Below are 22,704 nucleotides of genomic sequence, written 5' to 3' on the forward strand. Positions count from 1 at the left end.
GAGAGCGCAAAACACAGTACGGTGGCCCAGAAGGGCAAAGTACCTAAAAAAAAGGTCAACTTTCATAATAATGAAGTCAACTTTAAATAAAAGCTGCCAACAATTTTTTTTATATATATACTTAAATAAAACAATCACAAAGCGTGTAAACAATAGGTGAAAACTACTGTATTCTGTATGAGGGCACAGGCTTCAGTACAGGATTACACGTTATTGCACTCTGTATGAGGTTATACAGTACAGGATTACACGTTATTGCACTCTGTATGAGGCTTGTACAGTACAGGATTACACGTTATTGCACTCTGTATGAGGTTATACAGTACAGGATTACACGTTATTGCACTCTGTATGAGGTTATACAGTACAGGATTACATGTTATTGCACTCTGTATGAGGTTATACAGTACAGGATTACACGTTATTGCACTCTGTATGAGGTTATACAGTACAGGATTACACGTTATTGCACTCTGTATGAGGCTTGTACAGTACAGGATTACACGTTATTGCACTCTGTATGAGGCTTGTACAGTACAGGATTACACGTTATTGCACTCTGTATGAGGCTTATACAGTACAGGATTACACGTTATTGCACTCTGTATGAGCTTATACAGTATAGGATTACACGTTATTGCACTCTGTATGAGGCTTGTACAGTACAGGATTACACGTTATTGCACTCTGTATGAGGTTATACAGTACAGGATTACATGTTATTGCACTCTGTATGAGGTTATACAGTACAGGATTACACGTTATTGCACTCTGTATGAGGCTTGTACAGTACAGGATTACACGTTATTGCACTCTGTATGAGGCTTGTACAGTACAGGATTACACGTTATTGCACTCTGTATGAGGCTTATACAGTACAGGATTACACGTTATTGCACTCTGTATGAGCTTATACAGTATAGGATTACACGTTATTGCACTCTGTATGAGGCTTATACAGTACAGGATTACACGTTATTGTACTCTGTATGAGGCTTATACAGTACAGGATTACACGTTATTGCACTCTGTATGAGGTTATACAGTACAGGATTACACGTTATTGCACTCTGTATGAGGCTTGTACAGTACAGGATTACACGTTATTGCACTCTGTATGAGGTTATACAGTACAGGATTACACGTTATTGCACTCTGTATGAGGCTTATACAGTACAGGATTACACGTTATTGCACTCTGTATGAGGCTTATACAGTACAGGATTACACGTTATTGCACTCTGTATGAGGCTTATACAGTACAGGATTACACGTTATTGCACTCTGTATGAGGTTATACAGTACAGGATTACACGTTATTGCACTCTGTATGAGGCTTGTACAGTACAGGATTACACGTTATTGCACTCTGTATGAGGTTATACAGTACAGGATTACACGTTATTGCACTCTGTATGAGGCTTGTACAGTACAGGATTACACGTTATTGCACTCTGTATGAGGCTTGTACAGTACAGGATTACATGTTATTGCACTCTGTATGAGGCTTGTACAGTACAGGATTACACGTTATTGCACTCTGTATGAGGTTATACAGTACAGGATTACACGTTATTGCACTCTGTATGAGGCTTGTACAGTACAGGATTACACGTTATTGCACTCTGTATGAGGCTTGTACAGTACAGGATTACATGTTATTGCACTCTGTATGAGGTTATACAGTACAGGATTACACGTTATTGCACTCTGTATGGGGCTTGTACAGTACAGGATTACACTTTATTGCACTCTGTATGAGGTTATACAGTACAGGATTACACGTTATTGCACTCTGTATGAGGGCACAGGGTTCAGTACAGGATTACACGTTATTGCACTCTGTATGAGGCTTATACAGTACAGGATTACACGTTATTGCACTCTGTATGAGGCTTATACAGTACAGGATTACACGTTATTGCACTCTGTATGAGGCTTATACAGTACAGGATTACACGTTATTGCACTCTGTATGAGGTTGTACAGTACAGGATTACACGTTATTGCACTCTGTATGAGGCTTGTACAGTACAGGATTACACGTTATTGCACTCTGTATGAGGTTATACAGTACAGGATTACACGTTATTGCACTCTGTATGAGGCTTGTACAGTACAGGATTACACGTTATTGCACTCTGTATGAGGGCACAGGGTTCAGTACAGGATTACACGTTATTGCACTCTGTATGAGGCTTATACAGTACAGGATTACACGTTATTGTACTCTGTATGAGGCTTGTACAGTACAGGATTACACGTTATTGCACTCTGTATGAGGCTTGTACAGTACAGGATTACACGTTATTGCACTCTGTATGAGGCTTATACAGTACAGGATTACATGTTATTGCACTCTGTATGAGGCTTGTACAGTACAGGATTACACGTTATTGCACTCTGTATGAGGCTTGTTCAGTACAGGATTACACGTTATTGCACTCTGTATGAGGGCACAGGGTTCAGTACAGGATTACACGTTATTGCACTCTGTATGAGGCTTATACAGTACAGGATTACACGTTATTGCACTCTGTATGAGGCTTATACAGTACAGGATTACACGTTATTGCACTCTGTATGAGGTTATACAGTACAGGATTACACGTTATTGCACTCTGTATGAGGCTTGTACAGTACAGGATTACACGTTATTGCACTCTGTATGAGGTTATACAGTACAGGATTACACGTTATTGCACTCTGTATGAGGCTTGTACAGTACAGGATTACACGTTATTGCACTCTGTATGAGGCTTGTACAGTACAGGATTACATGTTATTGCACTCTGTATGAGGCTTGTACAGTACAGGATTACACGTTATTGCACTCTGTATGAGGTTATACAGTACAGGATTACACGTTATTGCACTCTGTATGAGGCTTGTACAGTACAGGATTACACGTTATTGCACTCTGTATGAGGCTTGTACAGTACAGGATTACACGTTATTGCACTCTGTATGGGGCTTGTACAGTACAGGATTACACTTTATTGCACTCTGTATGAGGGCACAGGGTTCAGTACAGGATTACACGTTATTGCACTCTGTATGAGGCTTATACAGTACAGGATTACACGTTATTGTACTCTGTATGAGGCTTATACAGTACAGGATTACACGTTATTGCACTCTGTATGAGGGCACAGGCTTCAGTACAGGATTACACGTTATTGCACTCTGTATGAGGCTTATACAGTACAGGATTACACGTTATTGCACTCTGTATGAGGCTTATACAGTACAGGATTACACGTTATTGCACTCTGTATGAGGCTTATACAGTACAGGATTACACGTTATTGCACTCTGTATGAGGTTGTACAGTACAGGATTACACGTTATTGCACTCTGTATGAGGCTTGTACAGTACAGGATTACACGTTATTGCACTCTGTATGAGGTTATACAGTACAGGATTACACGTTATTGCACTCTGTATGAGGCTTGTACAGTACAGGATTACACGTTATTGCACTCTGTATGAGGCTTATACAGTACAGGATTACACGTTATTGCACTCTGTATGAGGCTTGTACAGTACAGGATTACACGTTATTGCACTCTGTATGAGGGCACAGGGTTCAGTACAGGATTACACGTTATTGCACTCTGTATGAGGTTATACAGTACAGGATTACACGTTATTGCACTCTGTATGAGGCTTGTACAGTACAGGATTACACGTTATTGCACTCTGTATGAGGGCACAGGGTTCAGTACAGGATTACACGTTATTGCACTCTGTATGAGGCTTATACAGTACAGGATTACACGTTATTGTACTCTGTATGAGGCTTGTACAGTACAGGATTACACGTTATTGCACTCTGTATGAGGCTTGTACAGTACAGGATTACACGTTATTGCACTCTGTATGAGGCTTATACAGTACAGGATTACATGTTATTGCACTCTGTATGAGGCTTGTACAGTACAGGATTACACGTTATTGCACTCTGTATGAGGCTTGTTCAGTACAGGATTACACGTTATTGCACTCTGTATGAGGGCACAGGGTTCAGTACAGGATTACACGTTATTGCACTCTGTATGAGGGCACAGGCTTCAGTACAGGATTACACGTTATTGCACTCTGTATGAGGCTTATACAGTACAGGATTACACGTTATTGCACTCTGTATGAGGGCACAGGGTTCAGTACAGGATTACACGTTATTGCACTCTGTATGAGGGCACAGGCTTCAGTACAGGATTACACGTTATTGCACTCTGTATGAGGCTTATACAGTACAGGATTACATGTTATTGCACTCTGTATGAGGCTTATACAGTACAGGATTACACGTTATTGCACTCTGTATGAGGCTTATACAGTACAGGATTACACGTTATTGCACTCTGTATGAGGCTTGTACAGTACAGGATTACACGTTATTGCACTCTGTATGAGGCTTGTACAGTACAGGATTACACGTTATTGCACTCTGTATGAGGCTTGTACAGTACAGGATTACACGTTATTGCACTCTGTATGAGGGCACAGGGTTCAGTACAGCATTACACGTTATTGCACTCTGTATGAGGGCACAGGCTTCAGTACAGGATTACACGTTATTGCACTCTGTATGAGGCTTATACAGTACAGGATTACACGTTATTGCACTCTGTATGAGGTTATACAGTAGAGGATTACACGTTATTGCACTCTGTATGAGGTTATACAGTACAGGATTACATGTTATTGCACTCTGTATGAGGTTATACAGTACAGGATTACACGTTATTGCACTCTGTATGAGGCTTGTACAGTACAGGATTACACGTTATTGCACTCTGTATGAGGCTTGTACAGTACAGGATTACACGTTATTGCACTCTGTATGAGGTTATACAGTACAGGATTACACGTTATTGCACTCTGTATGAGGCTTGTACAGTAAAGGATTACACGTTATTGCACTCTGTATGAGGCTTGTACAGTACAGGATTACACGTTATTGCACTCTGTATGAGGCTTATACAGTACAGGATTACACATTATTGCACTCTGTATGAGGCTTGTACAGTACAGGATTACAAGTTATTGCACTCTGTATGAGGCTTGTACAGTACAGGATTACACGTTATTGCACTCTGTATGAGGGCACAGGGTTCAGTACAGGATTACACGTTATTGCACTCTGTATGAGGGCACAGGCTTCAGTACAGGATTACACGTTATTGCACTCTGTATGAGGCTTGTACAGTACAGGATTACACGTTATTGCACTCTGTATGAGGCTTGTACAGTACAGGATTACACGTTATTGCACTCTGTATGAGTTTATACAGTACAGGATTACACGTTATTGCACTCTGTATGAGGTTATACAGTACAGGATTACATGTTATTGCACTCTGTATGAGGTTATACAGTACAGGATTACACGTTATTGCACTCTGTATGAGGTTATACAGTACAGGATTACACGTTATTGCACTCTGTATGAGGCTTGTACAGTAAAGGATTACACGTTATTGCACTCTGTATGAGGCTTGTACAGTACAGGATTACACGTTATTGCACTCTGTATGAGGTTATACAGTACAGGATTACACGTTATTGCACTCTGTATGAGGCTTATACAGTACAGGATTACACGTTATTGCACTCTGTATGAGGCTTGTACAGTAAAGGATTACACGTTATTGCACTCTGTATGAGGCTTGTACAGTACAGGATTACACGTTATTGCACTCTGTATGAGGCTTGTTCAGTACAGGATTACACGTTATTGCACTCTGTATGAGGGCACAGGGTTCAGTACAGGATTACACGTTATTGCACTCTGTATGAGGGCACAGGCTTCAGTACAGGATTACACGTTATTGCACTCTGTATGAGGCTTATACAGTACAGGATTACACGTTATTGCACTCTGTATGAGGGCACAGGGTTCAGTACAGGATTACACGTTATTGCACTCTGTATGAGGGCACAGGCTTCAGTACAGGATTACACGTTATTGCACTCTGTATGAGGCTTATACAGTACAGGATTACATGTTATTGCACTCTGTATGAGGCTTATACAGTACAGGATTACACGTTATTGCACTCTGTATGAGGCTTATACAGTACAGGATTACACGTTATTGCACTCTGTATGAGGCTTGTACAGTACAGGATTACACGTTATTGCACTCTGTATGAGGCTTGTACAGTACAGGATTACACGTTATTGCACTCTGTATGAGGCTTGTACAGTACAGGATTACACGTTATTGCACTCTGTATGAGGGCACAGGGTTCAGTACAGCATTACACGTTATTGCACTCTGTATGAGGGCACAGGCTTCAGTACAGGATTACACGTTATTGCACTCTGTATGAGGCTTATACAGTACAGGATTACACGTTATTGCACTCTGTATGAGGTTATACAGTAGAGGATTACACGTTATTGCACTCTGTATGAGGTTATACAGTACAGGATTACATGTTATTGCACTCTGTATGAGGTTATACAGTACAGGATTACACGTTATTGCACTCTGTATGAGGCTTGTACAGTACAGGATTACACGTTATTGCACTCTGTATGAGGCTTGTACAGTACAGGATTACACGTTATTGCACTCTGTATGAGGTTATACAGTACAGGATTACACGTTATTGCACTCTGTATGAGGCTTGTACAGTAAAGGATTACACGTTATTGCACTCTGTATGAGGCTTGTACAGTACAGGATTACACGTTATTGCACTCTGTATGAGGCTTATACAGTACAGGATTACACATTATTGCACTCTGTATGAGGCTTGTACAGTACAGGATTACAAGTTATTGCACTCTGTATGAGGCTTGTACAGTACAGGATTACACGTTATTGCACTCTGTATGAGGGCACAGGGTTCAGTACAGGATTACACGTTATTGCACTCTGTATGAGGGCACAGGCTTCAGTACAGGATTACACGTTATTGCACTCTGTATGAGGCTTGTACAGTACAGGATTACACGTTATTGCACTCTGTATGAGGCTTGTACAGTACAGGATTACACGTTATTGCACTCTGTATGAGTTTATACAGTACAGGATTACACGTTATTGCACTCTGTATGAGGTTATACAGTACAGGATTACATGTTATTGCACTCTGTATGAGGTTATACAGTACAGGATTACACGTTATTGCACTCTGTATGAGGTTATACAGTACAGGATTACACGTTATTGCACTCTGTATGAGGCTTGTACAGTAAAGGATTACACGTTATTGCACTCTGTATGAGGCTTGTACAGTACAGGATTACACGTTATTGCACTCTGTATGAGGTTATACAGTACAGGATTACACGTTATTGCACTCTGTATGAGGCTTATACAGTACAGGATTACACGTTATTGCACTCTGTATGAGGCTTGTACAGTAAAGGATTACACGTTATTGCACTCTGTATGAGGCTTGTTCAGTACAGGATTACACGTTATTGCACTCTGTATGAGGCTTATACAGTACAGGATTACACGTTATTGCACTCTGTATGAGGTTATACAGTAGAGGATTACACGTTATTGCACTCTGTATGAGGTTATACAGTACAGGATTACACGTTATTGCACTCTGTATGAGGTTATACAGTACAGGATTACACGTTATTGCACTCTGTATGAGGCTTGTACAGTACAGGATTACACTTTATTGCACTCTGTATGAGGTTATACAGTACAGGATTACACGTTATTGCACTCTGTATGAGGCTTATACAGTACAGGATTACACGTTATTGCACTCTGTATGAGGCTTGTACAGTACAGGATTACACGTTATTGCACTCTGTATGAGGCTTGTACAGTACAGGATTACACGTCATTGCACTCTGTATGAGGCTTGTACAGTACAGGATTACACGTTATTGCACTCTGTATGAGGCTTGTACAGTACAGGATTACACGTCATTGCACTCTGTATGAGGCTTATACAGTACAGGATTACACGTTATTGCACTCTGTATGAGGCTTGTACAGTACAGGATTACACGTTATTGCACTCTGTATGAGGCTTGTACAGTACAGGATTACACGTTATTGCACTCTGTATGAGGCTTATACAGTACAGGATTACATGTTATTGCACTCTGTATGAGGTTATACAGTACAGGATTACACGTTATTGCACTCTGTATGAGGCTTGTACAGTACAGGATCACATGTTATTGTCGTCTGTACAAGGGCACAGGCTTATACAGTACAGGATTACACGTCATTGCACTCTGTATGAGGCTTGTACAGTACAGGATTACACGTTATTGCACTCTGTATGAGGCTTGTACAGTACAGGATTACACGTCATTGCACTCTGTATGAGGCTTATACAGTACAGGATTACACGTTATTACACTCTGTATGAGGCTTGTACAGTACAGGATTACACGTTATTGCACTCTGTATGAGGCTTGTACAGTACAGGATTACATGTTATTGCACTCTGTATGAGGCTTATACAGTACAGGATTACATGTTATTGCACTCTGTATGAGGCTTGTACAGTACAGGATCACATGTTATTGTCGTCTGTACAAGGGCACAGGCTTATACAGTACAGGATTACACGTTATTGCACTCTGTGTGAGGCTTATACAGTACAGGATTACATGTTATTGCATTCTGTGTGAGGTTATACAGTAGAGGATCACATGTTATTCTGGTGATATCTGGTGATATTAGTGACAGCACTGTGTCAATCTTTACAACATACTGCAAAACACATTAAAAATACATTAATACCAGTTGTTCAATAGTTAAAGCAGAAGTTCAAATGTTTTGCAAGAAGGGACCCTTTTAACTGTAAAATAAACTCCACAAACCGCCCAGCACACATTTATTTATTTCAAATATTACACTCATCATTCATATGTCTACAGTAATACTCTGGCTATTTACTGAAGCCATAGGGCTTTTATTCTTGAACTTTCCATTCACAGTACAGGTTAGGTGCAGGCTGATGTAGCCTTGATAAGGCTACATGTTTTTGAGTTGTTGCGGTTTGGATTAACCCCATTTGAGTGAGCTGTTAAACAGGATGCCCTGGTTATGGTTTGCAGATCTCACTTTGAGAATCACTGAGGTAACGCATCACCTTTCATGGTTTTAGACCTAATATAAATAACAATATTAGTAAATCAGTTTGATACACATATGATTTTAAAATGGGAGGATGAGAGAGAAGCAGTATAAGGATCAGATCACTGCCTATACAAAAGCAGTCATCCTTTAAATAATTTGAGTTCTATTATTCTAATATTCTGTCTTCATATTCTAATCTCAACACTTTTTAAGACTGAAGTTTGTGACACTGTTGAAAACTAATATTAACTCTGAATGTGATAAACATCAACTGGTAAGTCTAATATGCTTACATTGCATTTGGTTGTGATAGAGTGTTTTCAATTGCTATTTTCAATTACATTCTTATGTAAAGCATTTCCACACCTCATATCTTTATTTTATTTATTATCATTCACACTGTTGGGGCTTTATGTCACACAACATGCTTTAAAGACAATATTTTTAAAAATAGTTTTATATACTGAAATAGGAGCTTACTGGGAAAAAGAAGGAAAAACAGGGGCCGTATTCACTAAGACTTTTACCGTACCACTAAAAATGGCACTAAAATTTTTCTTCTTAAAATCTATTACACTGAGAGTAACTTTTACTGAGGAATTCTTAAGCTAGGAGTAAGGGGTGGGCTTGACACCATGGAAAAAAGGATGGCATATTTCATGAATGAATACTGACAGTAATTGGCTGATGAGGTATCAGGGCACAATAAACTCACAAAATTGCTTAATAATGTCATTAAAGAATTTAATGAAAATTAAAATGTTGCCACTTACCTACTATTCTCACGTCAAATACATTTGCAGCAAACTCAGCATACCTTACATGCCTGTATAATGGCAAAATTTGTATTTTAATGTACATTTGATTAGAGTATTGATTTACATACTTCTTATGTGGACTAACAGACTACTACATTGTGTATTAAAGGCCCTCAATTAAAATGTCTGAATACAAAGTGAAGGGAAATCTTAATACTACAGCATACATAGACATTCTAGGCAACTATGCACTTTAAACTTTGTGGCCCACACATGGGTGTGATGGTCAGGTGTCCATACACTTTTGGCCATATAGTTTTTAATACATGAGGTGTTGAAATATTTTTCTTGAGAATGTAATTAAAAATGTCAGCAATTGGAAACACTCGATAATAAGCACTTGTAACTTAACCATATTAGACTTATTGTTTCATCATGTTTATCACATTCAGAGTAAATATTTCCAATACAATTTCACAAAATTCACCTGTTACCTGATTTGTGTATCTAATAATCCGCCACATGAAACCTTTTTCTGAACCTAATATCAATATCAATTTATATGAAAGGGCTTCAGAATAATTTTTTTCTGCAGTTTTCTTGCACAACGCATTAACTCTTTAGGTTTCAAAAAGCTGCTGAAGTCACAAGCCACAAGTACTACTGCCCATGTCCTCCACATTGTTTTTAAAGGCCACAAAAAAAAAATTAGGGGTGTGTGTGAGTCTCCACTTGACTCGTCTCACAACAGTAGAGATTAAAATATGGTCATATGGTTTGAGAACCTCTGCTTTAACTATTGGACAACTAGTATTAATCTGTTGGTAATAAATGTTTTGCAGTATGTTGTACATATTGACCCAGTGCATTCATTAATATCACCAAGGCAGCAACGCTCAGTAAGGAAAAAAAAAAAACAGTAATGATCTTATAAATGGACTAATGGAATAAATGAGACTAAAGTTTTTTTAAAATCTTGACCTTATTGCTGCTTTTGATACCATTGATCATGCTATTCTCCTTGATAGACTAGAAAATCTAGTAGGCATTAAGGGAACAGCCCTTTCCTGGCTCAGGTCTTATTTGACTGATCGTTATCAGTTTGTAAACGTAAATGGTGACTTCTCTTCTCATACTAAGGTAAAGTTTGGTGTCCCGCAAGGCTCTGTTTTAGGCCCACTGCTCTTTTCTCTATATATGCTACCTCTGGGCAAAATTATCCATAATCATGGTATTAGTTTCCACTGTTACGCTGATGACACACAGTTGTATGTTTCAGCTAAGCCAGATGACAGACACCAGTTTAATAAAGTTGAAGAATGTGTAAAAGACATTAGAAACTGGATGCTTATTAACTTTCTCTTACTTAATTCTGACAAGACAGAAGTACTTGTACTAGGACCACATGCAGTTAGAAGTAAGCTTTCTGATTACACTGTAACTCTGGATGGCCTTTCTGTTTCATCATGTGCAGCAGTAAAAGACCTTGGTGTGATTATCGACTCTAGTCTTTCTTTTGAAGCTCATGTAGATAATATCACTAGGATCGCTTTCTTTCATCTCAGAAATATTGCTAAAATAAGAAATATATTGTCACTACACGATGCAGAAAAATTTGTTCATGCTTTTGTTACCTCTAGGTTGGAATATTGTAATGCCTTACTGTCTGGATTTTCCAGTAGGTGCATAAACAAGCTCCAGTTAGTCCAGAATGCATCAGCAAGAGACCTTACTAGAACCAGAAGATATGACCACATCACCCCTATCTTATCTACCCTGCACTGGCACCCAATCAAATTTCGTATTGATTATAAAATACTACTATTGACCTATAAAGCACTAAATGGTCTTGCGCCACAGTACCTGAGCGAACTTTTGGTCTTTTATGATCCGCCACGCCTACTTAGATCAAAAGGTGCAGGCTATTTGTTGGTACCTCAAATAGTGCGGGCTACAACTGGGGGTAGAGCTTTCTCTTACAAAGCCCCACAGTAATGGAACAGCCTTCCACTTAGTGTTCGGGGCTCAGACACAGTCTCAGTGTTTAAGTCTAGGTTGGAAACATATTTGTTTAGTCAAGCCTTTTGTGAATAGTTTTTTCTTAGGTACAGGGGCAGGTCTGGAGGGTTCACAGGCATAGAGTGTTGTGGTGAACTGGGATTTTTGGATGCTGTCGCCCCCCCCACTCTCACACGTTCACTCAGGTTTGTCGACGTTGGAGTGGCCGGCTGCTTTATGCCCCAGGGTGCCCTCATGTCTATGTTAGCTCCTGGCTCTCCCTTTTAGTTATGCTGTCATAGCTAGTCTTGCCGGAGTCCCTGCTTGCACTCTGCATGCAAAGTACATTGTGCTTAACCATTAGAGGACAAAAGCTCACCTAACAATCTCCCTCACTCTCTGTCAAGCTACACATGCTACTACTGAGATGCCAGTGATCCTGACTCCTTCTGCTCCTCCTCGCTGCCTGACCCATCCTGATGCCCCTTCTGCTCCTCCTCACTGCTTGACCCATCCTGATGCCCTACTTCTGGTTGGAGTTCTCATCGGTTGAGTTCACTCGCTGCTGCTGGGGGTGGCCCCATATGGACAGCCTGAAGAACTGTTTGGATTGCTGGGGATGGTGCCACCTGGGGGCTGTGGAGATGGCTTGGGGATCACATATGGGGAGCTGTACTGTAATGGCTTGGGACTGCGATTGCTGTAGTGGCTTTGGGGCTGCGGTTGCCACAAGCAGCTTCGTACTCAGGACTCCATCAGTGGACAGTAGATAGATTTTAACCAGCCGGACTTCTTGCGAAAACTGTAATGAATTTATTGGTTGCACAATTGCACTATTTGTCCTTATAGTACACAATAATAGAAGGGATTTATTTATAATTGCACTATCCGTTGCACCCAGATGAGGATGGGTTCCCTTTTGAGCCTGGTTCCTCTCAAGGTTTCTTCCTCATATCATCTCAGGGAGTTTTTCCTTGCCACCGTTGCCACAGGCTTGCTCATTAGGGATAAATTCACAGTGATAAATTCAAATATTTACAATATATTTTTGTGAATCCATTTATTTCAGTAAAGCGGCTTTGTGACAATGTCCATTGTTAAAAGTGCTATACAAATAAAATTGAATTGAATTAAATGACTGCCATTTACACTCTGCATTTTCCACATATACCCCAATAGCGTTAGCATTTTAAATGTCTAGTACGGAAATAGTAAGACCTGATTCACACATTATGCCTTTAACATATATAAATAATATTTACCTGATAACTGTATCCACTTGCATATTTAGTGAAAATTGTAAAATAATCATGTCATAATTCACTGTAGATTACATGCTAGACCCGCGGCTAATGGCTGTGCACAAAGCGAGGACTATGAAGACATGGTTTGCCAAGGTTGGTGTGGAAGAGCTCAAGTGGGCTGCACAGAGCCCTGACCTTAACCCAACTGAACACTTTTCGCTTGAATTGGAACTCTGACTGCAGGCCAGGCCTCTTCGTCCAACAACATCAGTGCCTGGCCTCACTAATTATCTTGTAGCTAGATGGGCAAATCCCCACAGCCACACTCTAAAATCTAGTGGAAAGCTTTCCCAGAAGAGTGGAGGTTATTATCAGAGCAAAGGGGGAATAAATCTACAATGGGATATTCAACAAGCACATATGGGTATGATTAATCAGGTGTCCACAATCCTTTGGCAATATAGTTTATATGTATGGCATTGGGCTTCAAGAAGTGTTTAGTATCTTTATTTTGGTAGCAGTTTTGTGACCTTTTGGCTTCTCCATAATCAGATGACTGACTCATTTATTATTATTATCTCTCATTTTCTCTTAATCTATTAATCAGTTTCATTTGTTTATGAAGTAAAACCTCTATAACACTTAATTAGCAAACATTGTGGACATATCAACAAATTATGTTTTTTTTTTTCATGTGTGCAGAGAAGAGCTCTTGTATTTCTTGAATGTTTGCCCCAACAGAGTCTTGAGGAACTCATTAGAATCATTATAGTGGCACATAAGCAGACACCAGATTGCTTAATATCAATTTTTTGGTTTATGGGTCACACCTTGTCTCAGTATTTACTATCATTAAATGCTATTCAAGAAGTTATTAAAGGAGAGTCATGGAAATAATCAAGGAGTGTCATGATGCTGATGTCATCAATCATCCCAAACACCACACTCATTTAAAATAATTTACTTTCTAACTGAGCAACAATCAGCAGATAAGATCTACACTGTTGACTTTAGTTAGCTAGTGAATGCTTAGATTTTGTTTCTTTGACCTCATTTAAATGGCGAGTCAACAAAAACTATTCAATGACTATAAAGAAGAAATTTGTAAAGTATTTTTTTAAAATGTTTTTAATTGTTTTTCAGCCAGAGTAATAATTTCAAGTGAATGGATTACTAATGTACAAAGCTGTAGTGAGAAAATTACTAACAGGCTTTGTCATCGTCATTGTCAGACATGATGTGAATCACAAATAAAACCTGACTAGAGAGTAAAGTTGATTGTGCAAAGTGGGTTGAGGAAAATATTTCAAGCTGTGGGTTGTAGAACATATTTACGCATCCTTCCACTTCACCCCCAGAGGAAACTGATGAGCTGATGATTTCTTAGAACATACAAATATAATTACGATGTCTGTATTTGCTCTTTACCAAAAATGAAATTCAGTCAGAGACTATGGACTTTGAGGATACAAGAGGATACGCTGTAAGCCTTTTACATTGAATAAATAAATTAGACAGTATATGGATCTAAGTTGAAAGCAATAGATCTTAGAATGAATATAATGATAGTAAACCTCATGAAAGACGCCTAGATGGTTTCCATAGCTCAACTAAGCCATTCAACTATTCAGTTTCACAATATGTAATTCATGCTGTCTAGAGGACATGTGGAAAATGCATTTGTTGACCATATTGTGTATTTCAGTCAGTTAATTTAACTTAACTAGCTTGTACATTTCATACTTCTTCAGAAGGAAATGTATGTTTGCAGTTGTTCACTGTTAACAATTAATGATAATGTATCAAAACTACACCAGAAATTCTTTCAGGTTACTGTCTAGTTTATGAATTTGGTGCAGAGAAATATATTTTCAATGTGTTCTTTTCATTTTACAGCTAAATAGCAACTGCTTGGTTCTTTGACGATAGTATAACAAAAAATAATTAGCAATTCCTGCCTAATAATGATAAACATCTTTGATATATTTTTTAACAGGTTTAAACTTTGGATAATTAGAATAAAGTCAACCATGCATATGTTTTAATACATTTTTTATGACAGTGTAAAAATTTTAATATTAAAATTAGTATCTTTTTTAAAAAATTGTATATAAAAAAATTTAAAGGAATAATAAAATATGTATTGCCTCATTCTGTGAAGTAAATAATTATTACAAGTTGTGTTGCCATAGCATGATTAAACTGTTATAGTATATCAATTCAATTGATGATGTCTAATGATAGAATATTAAATATATCCTCCTTCAAGTTTTTGTGCATTTAGTGTACCCCTAAAAAAACCCCTATTCTTTACATGGAACCCTCTAGATTTAATCTTTTTTTCCCCTGAGTATGGCTATGATTCATTTTAGTAGTGTAATTCCATTTTTAGAAAGCATGAAAGTATGTGAGTGGCATGGTGGCATAGTTGATGAACTCAGAGCTCTCAGGTCTTGGGCTCTCTCCTGAGCTCGGGAGGATGTTTGTGTGGAGTTGTGCATGTTCTCCCTGTGTTCTGTTCTCTGGTTTCCTCCCACTGTCGAAAAACATGTAGGTCGGCGGACTGACTACTTGAATTAAGTATATTACACCCTTATATTTAATGCAATAATTAAATACACAAATAAACACTATCATTTGTGCAAAGTCCCATTTCTGGGATTATATGTGTAGCTCCTTTATCACATTGTATTTTCCTCTTTGCATCACTTTTTTTTTTCTACAAACTGTAGCCAGTACACTTTGTGGTGACTGGTTCAGCTCTATATAAACAAATGTCAATCAAACAAGAGGTATTACAGTATGAAACTCAGCTTACGTGTGGTCTTATAGCATTGACCTTTGAAAAACCCACTCATAGCTATAGTCACAGTTCATGAAAAAAGTGAGACCTACATTCCTATCTAATTTAAATAGTATGATTTACTTAATTGTCTATTAAAATTGCCTACCTTTTTTTTTTAACTTGCTAAATCCTTAATTTAAAATCATTTTTAAATATTCTAATAATAGGTTGGTTCATATTGACCTGCTCACTATTTATTTTCTGTTTCAGCTGTGCTTTGTGTCTGCATGTGAAACACGCTTCTTTCAACATGAGAAGAATTCTTTGTGTTATCTTGGGCTTATGTATTATTAGTTTGGCTATTTCAACTCATGGTAAGTAACACTTCATCATTGTAGCAATGACCATTTTATGTTTTCATGATATTACAAACAGATGCAAACTGACAATGCATTGCAAAGGACTTGGAACAGGACTAAAGGGTTTTGAACAAGACATAATTTTTCTATCACTTCATTTAATATAATTTGTATATATGTTCAGTGTATAACCATAAAATTGTTATATCTGTATGTCTATGCACATGATTTAAATTTGTTAATAAATCACTTAAAATTAATTACATTTAATTAAAATTAATTAAATTAATTTATTTCAATTATTTTTAATAACTTAATTAATTTATTTTTTAATTTTTAAATTATTTTTTAATTTATTTTTTAATTTTTAAATTATCAAGTCTACTAGCAAAATTGTAATTATAAACCTTTCACTATAGGCTTATATCTAGTTTAACAGTTACAGTAAAGCCAATAAATAAGTGTGCATTAAGCTATATTTCATTTAACACACACTGAATTAGTAAAGGTATTTACTGTAGAGGATCATTATAGTGTTAAGCAACAAAAGAAATCATTTTATAATGAAGAAATCCTTTTTAGATGGATATAAAGTTATTACTTAATTAATAATAAATGTAATTAATAAATTACGTTTATTAATATTATTACATAATTAATAAATTACTTAATAGGTATTAGGTTATTAAAGATGGTCAGTGCAACTGTATAATTTAATATTTTTTAAATTTTATATAATGTATAAATATATAATTTATTTTATATAATAAGTAGCTTTATAAATTCTGTATAAACAGAATTAAATTAAAACTTCCAAATATTAACTACAGTATTTAAATACATGGGCCAATGGCAGGAAAGATTAGATTATAAAAATAGTTTTCAGAATTTTTCTGAGTTTGTTTTTGACTTCTTGTTTTTTGTTTCACTTTGTCCTTTAAACATTATGAGCATTTAGTAAACTTTTACAAAATTTAGTAATATGATCTTATGGTTTTTGCATGCCTGATGGGCTATTAATGTTCGGCTTGTTCCGATGTCTAGTTTTATTGAATTGTACCTCATTTGGAAGAGTAACATTTTGTAGGTAATAACAATGATTTAACTATTTTAATTTCTTGGACCAGAGTTTGTGTCTTATGAATTTTAAGGTTTTTAAATATTTTACACTCAGTAATTGGTTTAACAATTGTACTTTTGCAGTACAATTTTGTGTAGAGGCACAATTTAATTAATGGCAGCAGAACATTATTTCTGCTAGGTTTTGATTCTAAGCTTATGAGTACATACTTCATAGAAAGTGTTACTATGTGTTTTTGTGACTGCACTTATAAGCCTTTGTAATTTGAAACGAAGTTTTAAAATAAATTTTAATAGTGCCTCATAAAGTAAAAACACTTCAGTGAAAAACATGAAAAACACATTCATGGATGTGTGATTTCAACCTACTGAATATTCCTTCTCAATCCTAGAAAGTTTTCTTCTATTTTCTTAATCACAGTGCACATTTCAACTATCACTAATTGCTCCTGTTTTACTTCACGGTCTGGTAGGTCCTGTCCAGTACGTGCCACTGGGCAACAGAGTTACGATGCCATGTGATGGTTATGGTGATCGCAGAACTGCCAAGTGGTTGCACAAAAAAGATGACAATAAGTTTAAGACTATTTTTCATGAAAGTTTTGGCTACACTTTCCAAAACAAGTCTCTGTCAGCCAGGAAAAAGACTACCAGGAACTTTTCTTTAGTAATCAGTCCTTTCTCTGAGCTGGACAAGGGGACATATGTTTGTCAAGTGTGCACAACTACAGGCATATGTACCGATGGCAAACCAATAACCTTATTACCCCAGTTTGGTAAGTGGAAGTCCACCCTCATGTTATATAGTTACACAATATTGTCATTTTAAAATATGTTACAGGAAACAATGGCCATACTCTTTCTGTTTGCAGACACATTTTCTACAGCATTAAGGACACTGTTTGTTATAGAAGGTGATCAATTCAATTATAGCTGTCTCCACAACTTTACCCTGAAAGCGTACTGGAGATTTGAAGCACTTGGAGAAAATACTGCCATTTCTATAAACCGTTTAAATAAAAATGTATTGTTTATTTCGGATGTTCAGCCAGCTAATGCAGGCAAGTACAGCTACTGGGGTGAGACATCAACTGGACAACAGCAGAGAATGTGTTCTGTGACTCTGTGTGTACTTAGAGGTAAGTTTATTTGAAGCAATCAATTTTCAAATACTTAAAATATTTCAGATATTCCCATGTACATGAAATCCATGCAATACTCAAGAAATGAAATCAATATGGATAAAAGGCTTTACAGAAAAAAGGTCTCTTTTACAATAGCTAAATTATTTGCATATATTGCTTCCAGGAAAATTCGACTATTGTGGCAATGGCATTTACTAGAATATTCAAAGTTATCTAAATAAATAAATAAATAAATAAAATAAAATAAAAACATCAACAAAATGTTTATCAATCTCAGTTAGTCTGACATGACAAGACTGTCAGTATCGGTATTAATGATTCTGTATTATTTTTAATTTAAAATGATTTAATAGTGAATTAATTCTAGTTTTTTTTTTAAAACATTTAATGAACTGCAGAAACATTTTACAGAGCTGCAACAAGTGAAATCATTACTAGTGAATACAATATACAGTATTTTTTTTTCTAAAAGTAATAAACAAATAATTTTCTGTGAAACACAGAACTTTAGTTCAGCAGATGTCTGTAGTGATAACTGGTTTTGTTATTGTGCTACTAAACTCTATACATGTACGGTATGTTACAGTTATCTAATATACAATATGCAATGACTGCAGTGTGATTTAATAAACTAACAGAATGGTTCCGGTGTGCAGTGTGAAAATCTGATCATTTCTTTATGTTCACACTTTCACAGTCAGAACTGTAAAGCTGACTGATTCTCCACAGAGCTGTACCCTGTACTGTGATGAAGATGTGGATACAGATGAAGAAGGCTCGGCTGTTTTAGGAACAGATAAATGGAATATCTCTATTACTGGAAGAGTGAATAAGCCGCAGAGCTTTTTGAGCTGTAGGCTGCTGAGAAGCGGTGTGGAAACACACACATTCAGCCTTGAGGATACCACTGCTACTGCTCAGTCAAGTAAATAGTCTTGGAAATTAAAATATTACATTTTATAATCAAAATATCTAATGCCTAATGGGAGCAATCTGAAAAGACTAACATACTAATAATATTTGCAGCTCAGGTGGAAGACTGCAATACTTCTTTAGGTGGTTTTAAAATGTTCATGTTTAACTGAATCTATTCATAGTCTTCTGTTGGCTGATTTGTTAAATCATGTTAAATATAATTTGATTTGTAGTAATTTCGTGAATATTTTGTTAAAATATGTTGTTTAAACTTCATTTGTATGTAAAGCACTTTGAAAATTTAAAATATATCAATTTTTGAATATTTAAAAAGAGATTAATTTTATATTATTATTATTATATTATTTTATTGTTATTAATGGTTTAAAGGAAAGTGATCATGAATTCTAAAATTTTGTTTATTCAAACATTTTCAGATGCCATTTCATCCACTACAGACAACTTGTACAGCAGCCGCCCCAAAGTAGCTGCATTAATAAGCACGTCTGCAGCTCTTCTTTTCATCGTCATCGTAGCTCTTTTTATATTTTTATGTGTTTTACGACAGAGGGCAGGTAAGAAGCAAAATATTTTGCATAAATGAGATCACATATATATGTGTGTGTGTGTGTGTGTGTGTGTGTGTGTACAATGTATCACATATATGTATATATGTAATGTATAATTAATGTTCCACATTTTTTTTTATCATGCAGTCAGAAACTCTAGTAGAAGTGCGAATGGACAACCAGAGGTAACTGTCACAACAGACCCTGCATCATTTTATTTTTCTGCACCTTTTGTATCCAAATGAATGGCTATTATCACACTACACTGTTCTTTTACACTTAAAGCTAACATAGTTGTGATTGTTTTGTTTTCCATCTCTAAAGGAGGAAAATGAGCCTCAGGTGATTTATTCTACTCTTCAAATTGGTAGACATCAACAACAGAATGTCATCACATTGGACACTGAGTGTGTGTACAGTCAGATTAAAGTGTAGAAGAAACAGCAGATTGTTGTGCTTTTAAACACATTATTGTCACTGATAGTATTTGATTGTTATGGTTTGGGCCTGAATTAATAATATTTATTGCAACACAAATTACTCTTTGGTACTATGTTGATGTTAGTTGTTTTCAGTATCATGTTCACTATCTGCTGAAGAGGTATCTGTAAAATGGTGTGTCCTTGCTTGCTTTAGAACACAGAAAAAAAAGACTTTTAAATGATTTTTGAATCACATATATTTATTTTAATAAATATCTATATGTTAAGTGTTGAATTAACTACATGCATATGTACATGCCAGTGCTGAAATGTGGCAGATTACATTAATTTCAGTACTACTGTTGCAAACATGTCTGAGACAAAACAATCCTGTTTATGGTGGATCACAACCATTCAACTGTGACACTGGCCTGGACTATTGTCATGTTTACTGGATTATATTTACTCTGATTATTTGTATAGAAACCCTAAACTTTACATTAAACCATGCGCTGTATACAATTGCTTTTTAACTGCATCAGAATAGGTATGTGCATAAATGTGTGTGTGTGTGTGTGTGTAAAATGACACTGAATGGCAATTAAATAAGGAACTCTAAATCTTTGTGGAAATTATTAACTGCTTGCTCTCAGAACCTAATGGGACTATAAATGAGTGATTTATTAAAAGCAGGGGGTAAGAATGTGAAGCCTACCGATAAAAGACTCTGCTGTGCTACAAGTGCCGTTAGAGCTATAAAGATTGTGGTCAGGCAGCACAGTGGCACAGCTTATAGAGCTGTTGCCTCACAGCTTCAGGGTCCCCTGGTTCAATCCTGAGCTCAGGTTATTGACTGTGTGGACTTTCTGTGCATGTTCTCCCTGTTTCCCCATGGGTTTTCTCTGGGTTCTCCAGTTTCCTCCCCAAAAACATTCCAGTAGCCAGTATTACATGAATAATATCAAGTAGGTGGATTGGCTACACTAAATTGCCCCTAGCTGTCAGTGTGTGTGCACGGTGCTCCCAGTTCTCCTGGGATGGGCTCTGGACCCACCACGACTCTGACCAGGATAAAGTGATTACTGAGGATGATGAAGATTTTGGCCTTATCTTATTAGATTTGATTTAGGCTGTTTCAATAAAATATTGTCATTTTTATCACTTCACTAAACATTTAATAATAATGTAATAATAATTTCCAACCTATTCTAAGTATACCTGTTTCAAGGTACAAAAACAGGACAAACTGAACAAAATCAGCTATTCAAACAAAGGGTGTGTGAAGCTGTAGGAGATGATTTAGTTATATTGTTATATACTGAGGCTTTCCCTCCACATATGTTTTGCTGCTGCATCCCTGGTAGGAGTAATACTACAATCCTGTTATTAATCACATCATGTGCAGTCATGACATTGCACAGCGTGGGTTGGGTGTGTTACAGCACTTTAAATCTAGTGTTGATATTATTCACATACTCTCTGGAATGGACTGAAACAGTGAGAAAATTGAGTAAAGAATCTATAGCACATGATTATTGGAAATCCCCCCACCTCACGCCTCACACCTCCCCATGTCACTTACTGTTTATGAGCCATAAAGTGCAATGTAAAGTGTGTCAGATACTGTACCTACTTTATTATTATTGCTATTAACTTTTTACAGAAAAGTTCTATATTTGAATAAGATTTGCTTATTCAAATTGAATTCATTTTCAGATGCCATTTCATTTTCATTTTCAGATGCCATTACTGCAGACAACTTGTATAGCAGCCATCATAAGCATGTCTGCAGCTCTTCTTTTCATCATAATCATAGCTCTTTTTATACTTTTATGTGTTTTTGACAGACAGGTGAGAAGCAAAAAATATGACTTAAACAAGATAATTGAGAGGATTTTGTGTGTGTGTGTGTGTGTGTGTGTGTATGTGTGTGTGTGTGTGTGTGGGGGGGGGGGGGGGGGGGGTAGTTGTGTATAATAACACTGCCATATTTATTTTATTGTACAGACAGAAACCCTAAAAGTGCAAAAAGGTGTTCAGAGGTAACTGTCATCACAGACCTTGCATCATTTTATTTTTCTGCACCTTTTTTAGCCAAATGAATGGCTATTAGCACATTACATTGTTATTCTACATTTAAAACTAACTTAGGTGTAATTATGTTCTTTATTTCCATCTCTAAAAGGTGAAAATGAGTCTCAGGTGTTTTGATCGTTATGCTATGGGCCTGAATTAATAATATTTATTGCAACACAGCTTAATCTGTTTTAATGTCCGTTGTTTATCAGATAATGTTCACTATCTTCTGAAGAGGTGTCTGTAACAAGGTGTGTCCTTGCTTGCTTTAGA

At 36.8% G+C, this 22,704-nt stretch overlaps 1 protein-coding gene across 1 annotated transcript; it reads left to right on the forward strand.

The window, feature by feature from the left end:
• The first annotated feature begins 15,887 nt into the window (after nt 1-15,887).
• Nucleotides 15,888-20,948, forward strand: LOC117597930 (uncharacterized). The gene is made up of 8 exons (XM_034307184.2): nt 15,888-15,964; nt 16,136-16,239; nt 17,778-18,080; nt 18,177-18,443; nt 19,147-19,374; nt 19,802-19,939; nt 20,081-20,118; nt 20,258-20,948. The coding sequence occupies exons 2-8, from the start codon at nt 16,176-16,178 to the stop codon at nt 20,366-20,368; spliced, it is 1,149 nt and encodes a 382-aa protein (XP_034163075.1). The 5' UTR covers nt 15,888-15,964; nt 16,136-16,175; the 3' UTR covers nt 20,369-20,948.
• The last annotated feature ends 1,756 nt before the right edge of the window (nt 20,949-22,704 follow it).

This window comes from Pangasianodon hypophthalmus, chromosome 1 (genome assembly GCF_027358585.1).
Source record: "Pangasianodon hypophthalmus isolate fPanHyp1 chromosome 1, fPanHyp1.pri, whole genome shotgun sequence".
Lineage (NCBI taxonomy): Eukaryota > Metazoa > Chordata > Actinopteri > Siluriformes > Pangasiidae > Pangasianodon > Pangasianodon hypophthalmus.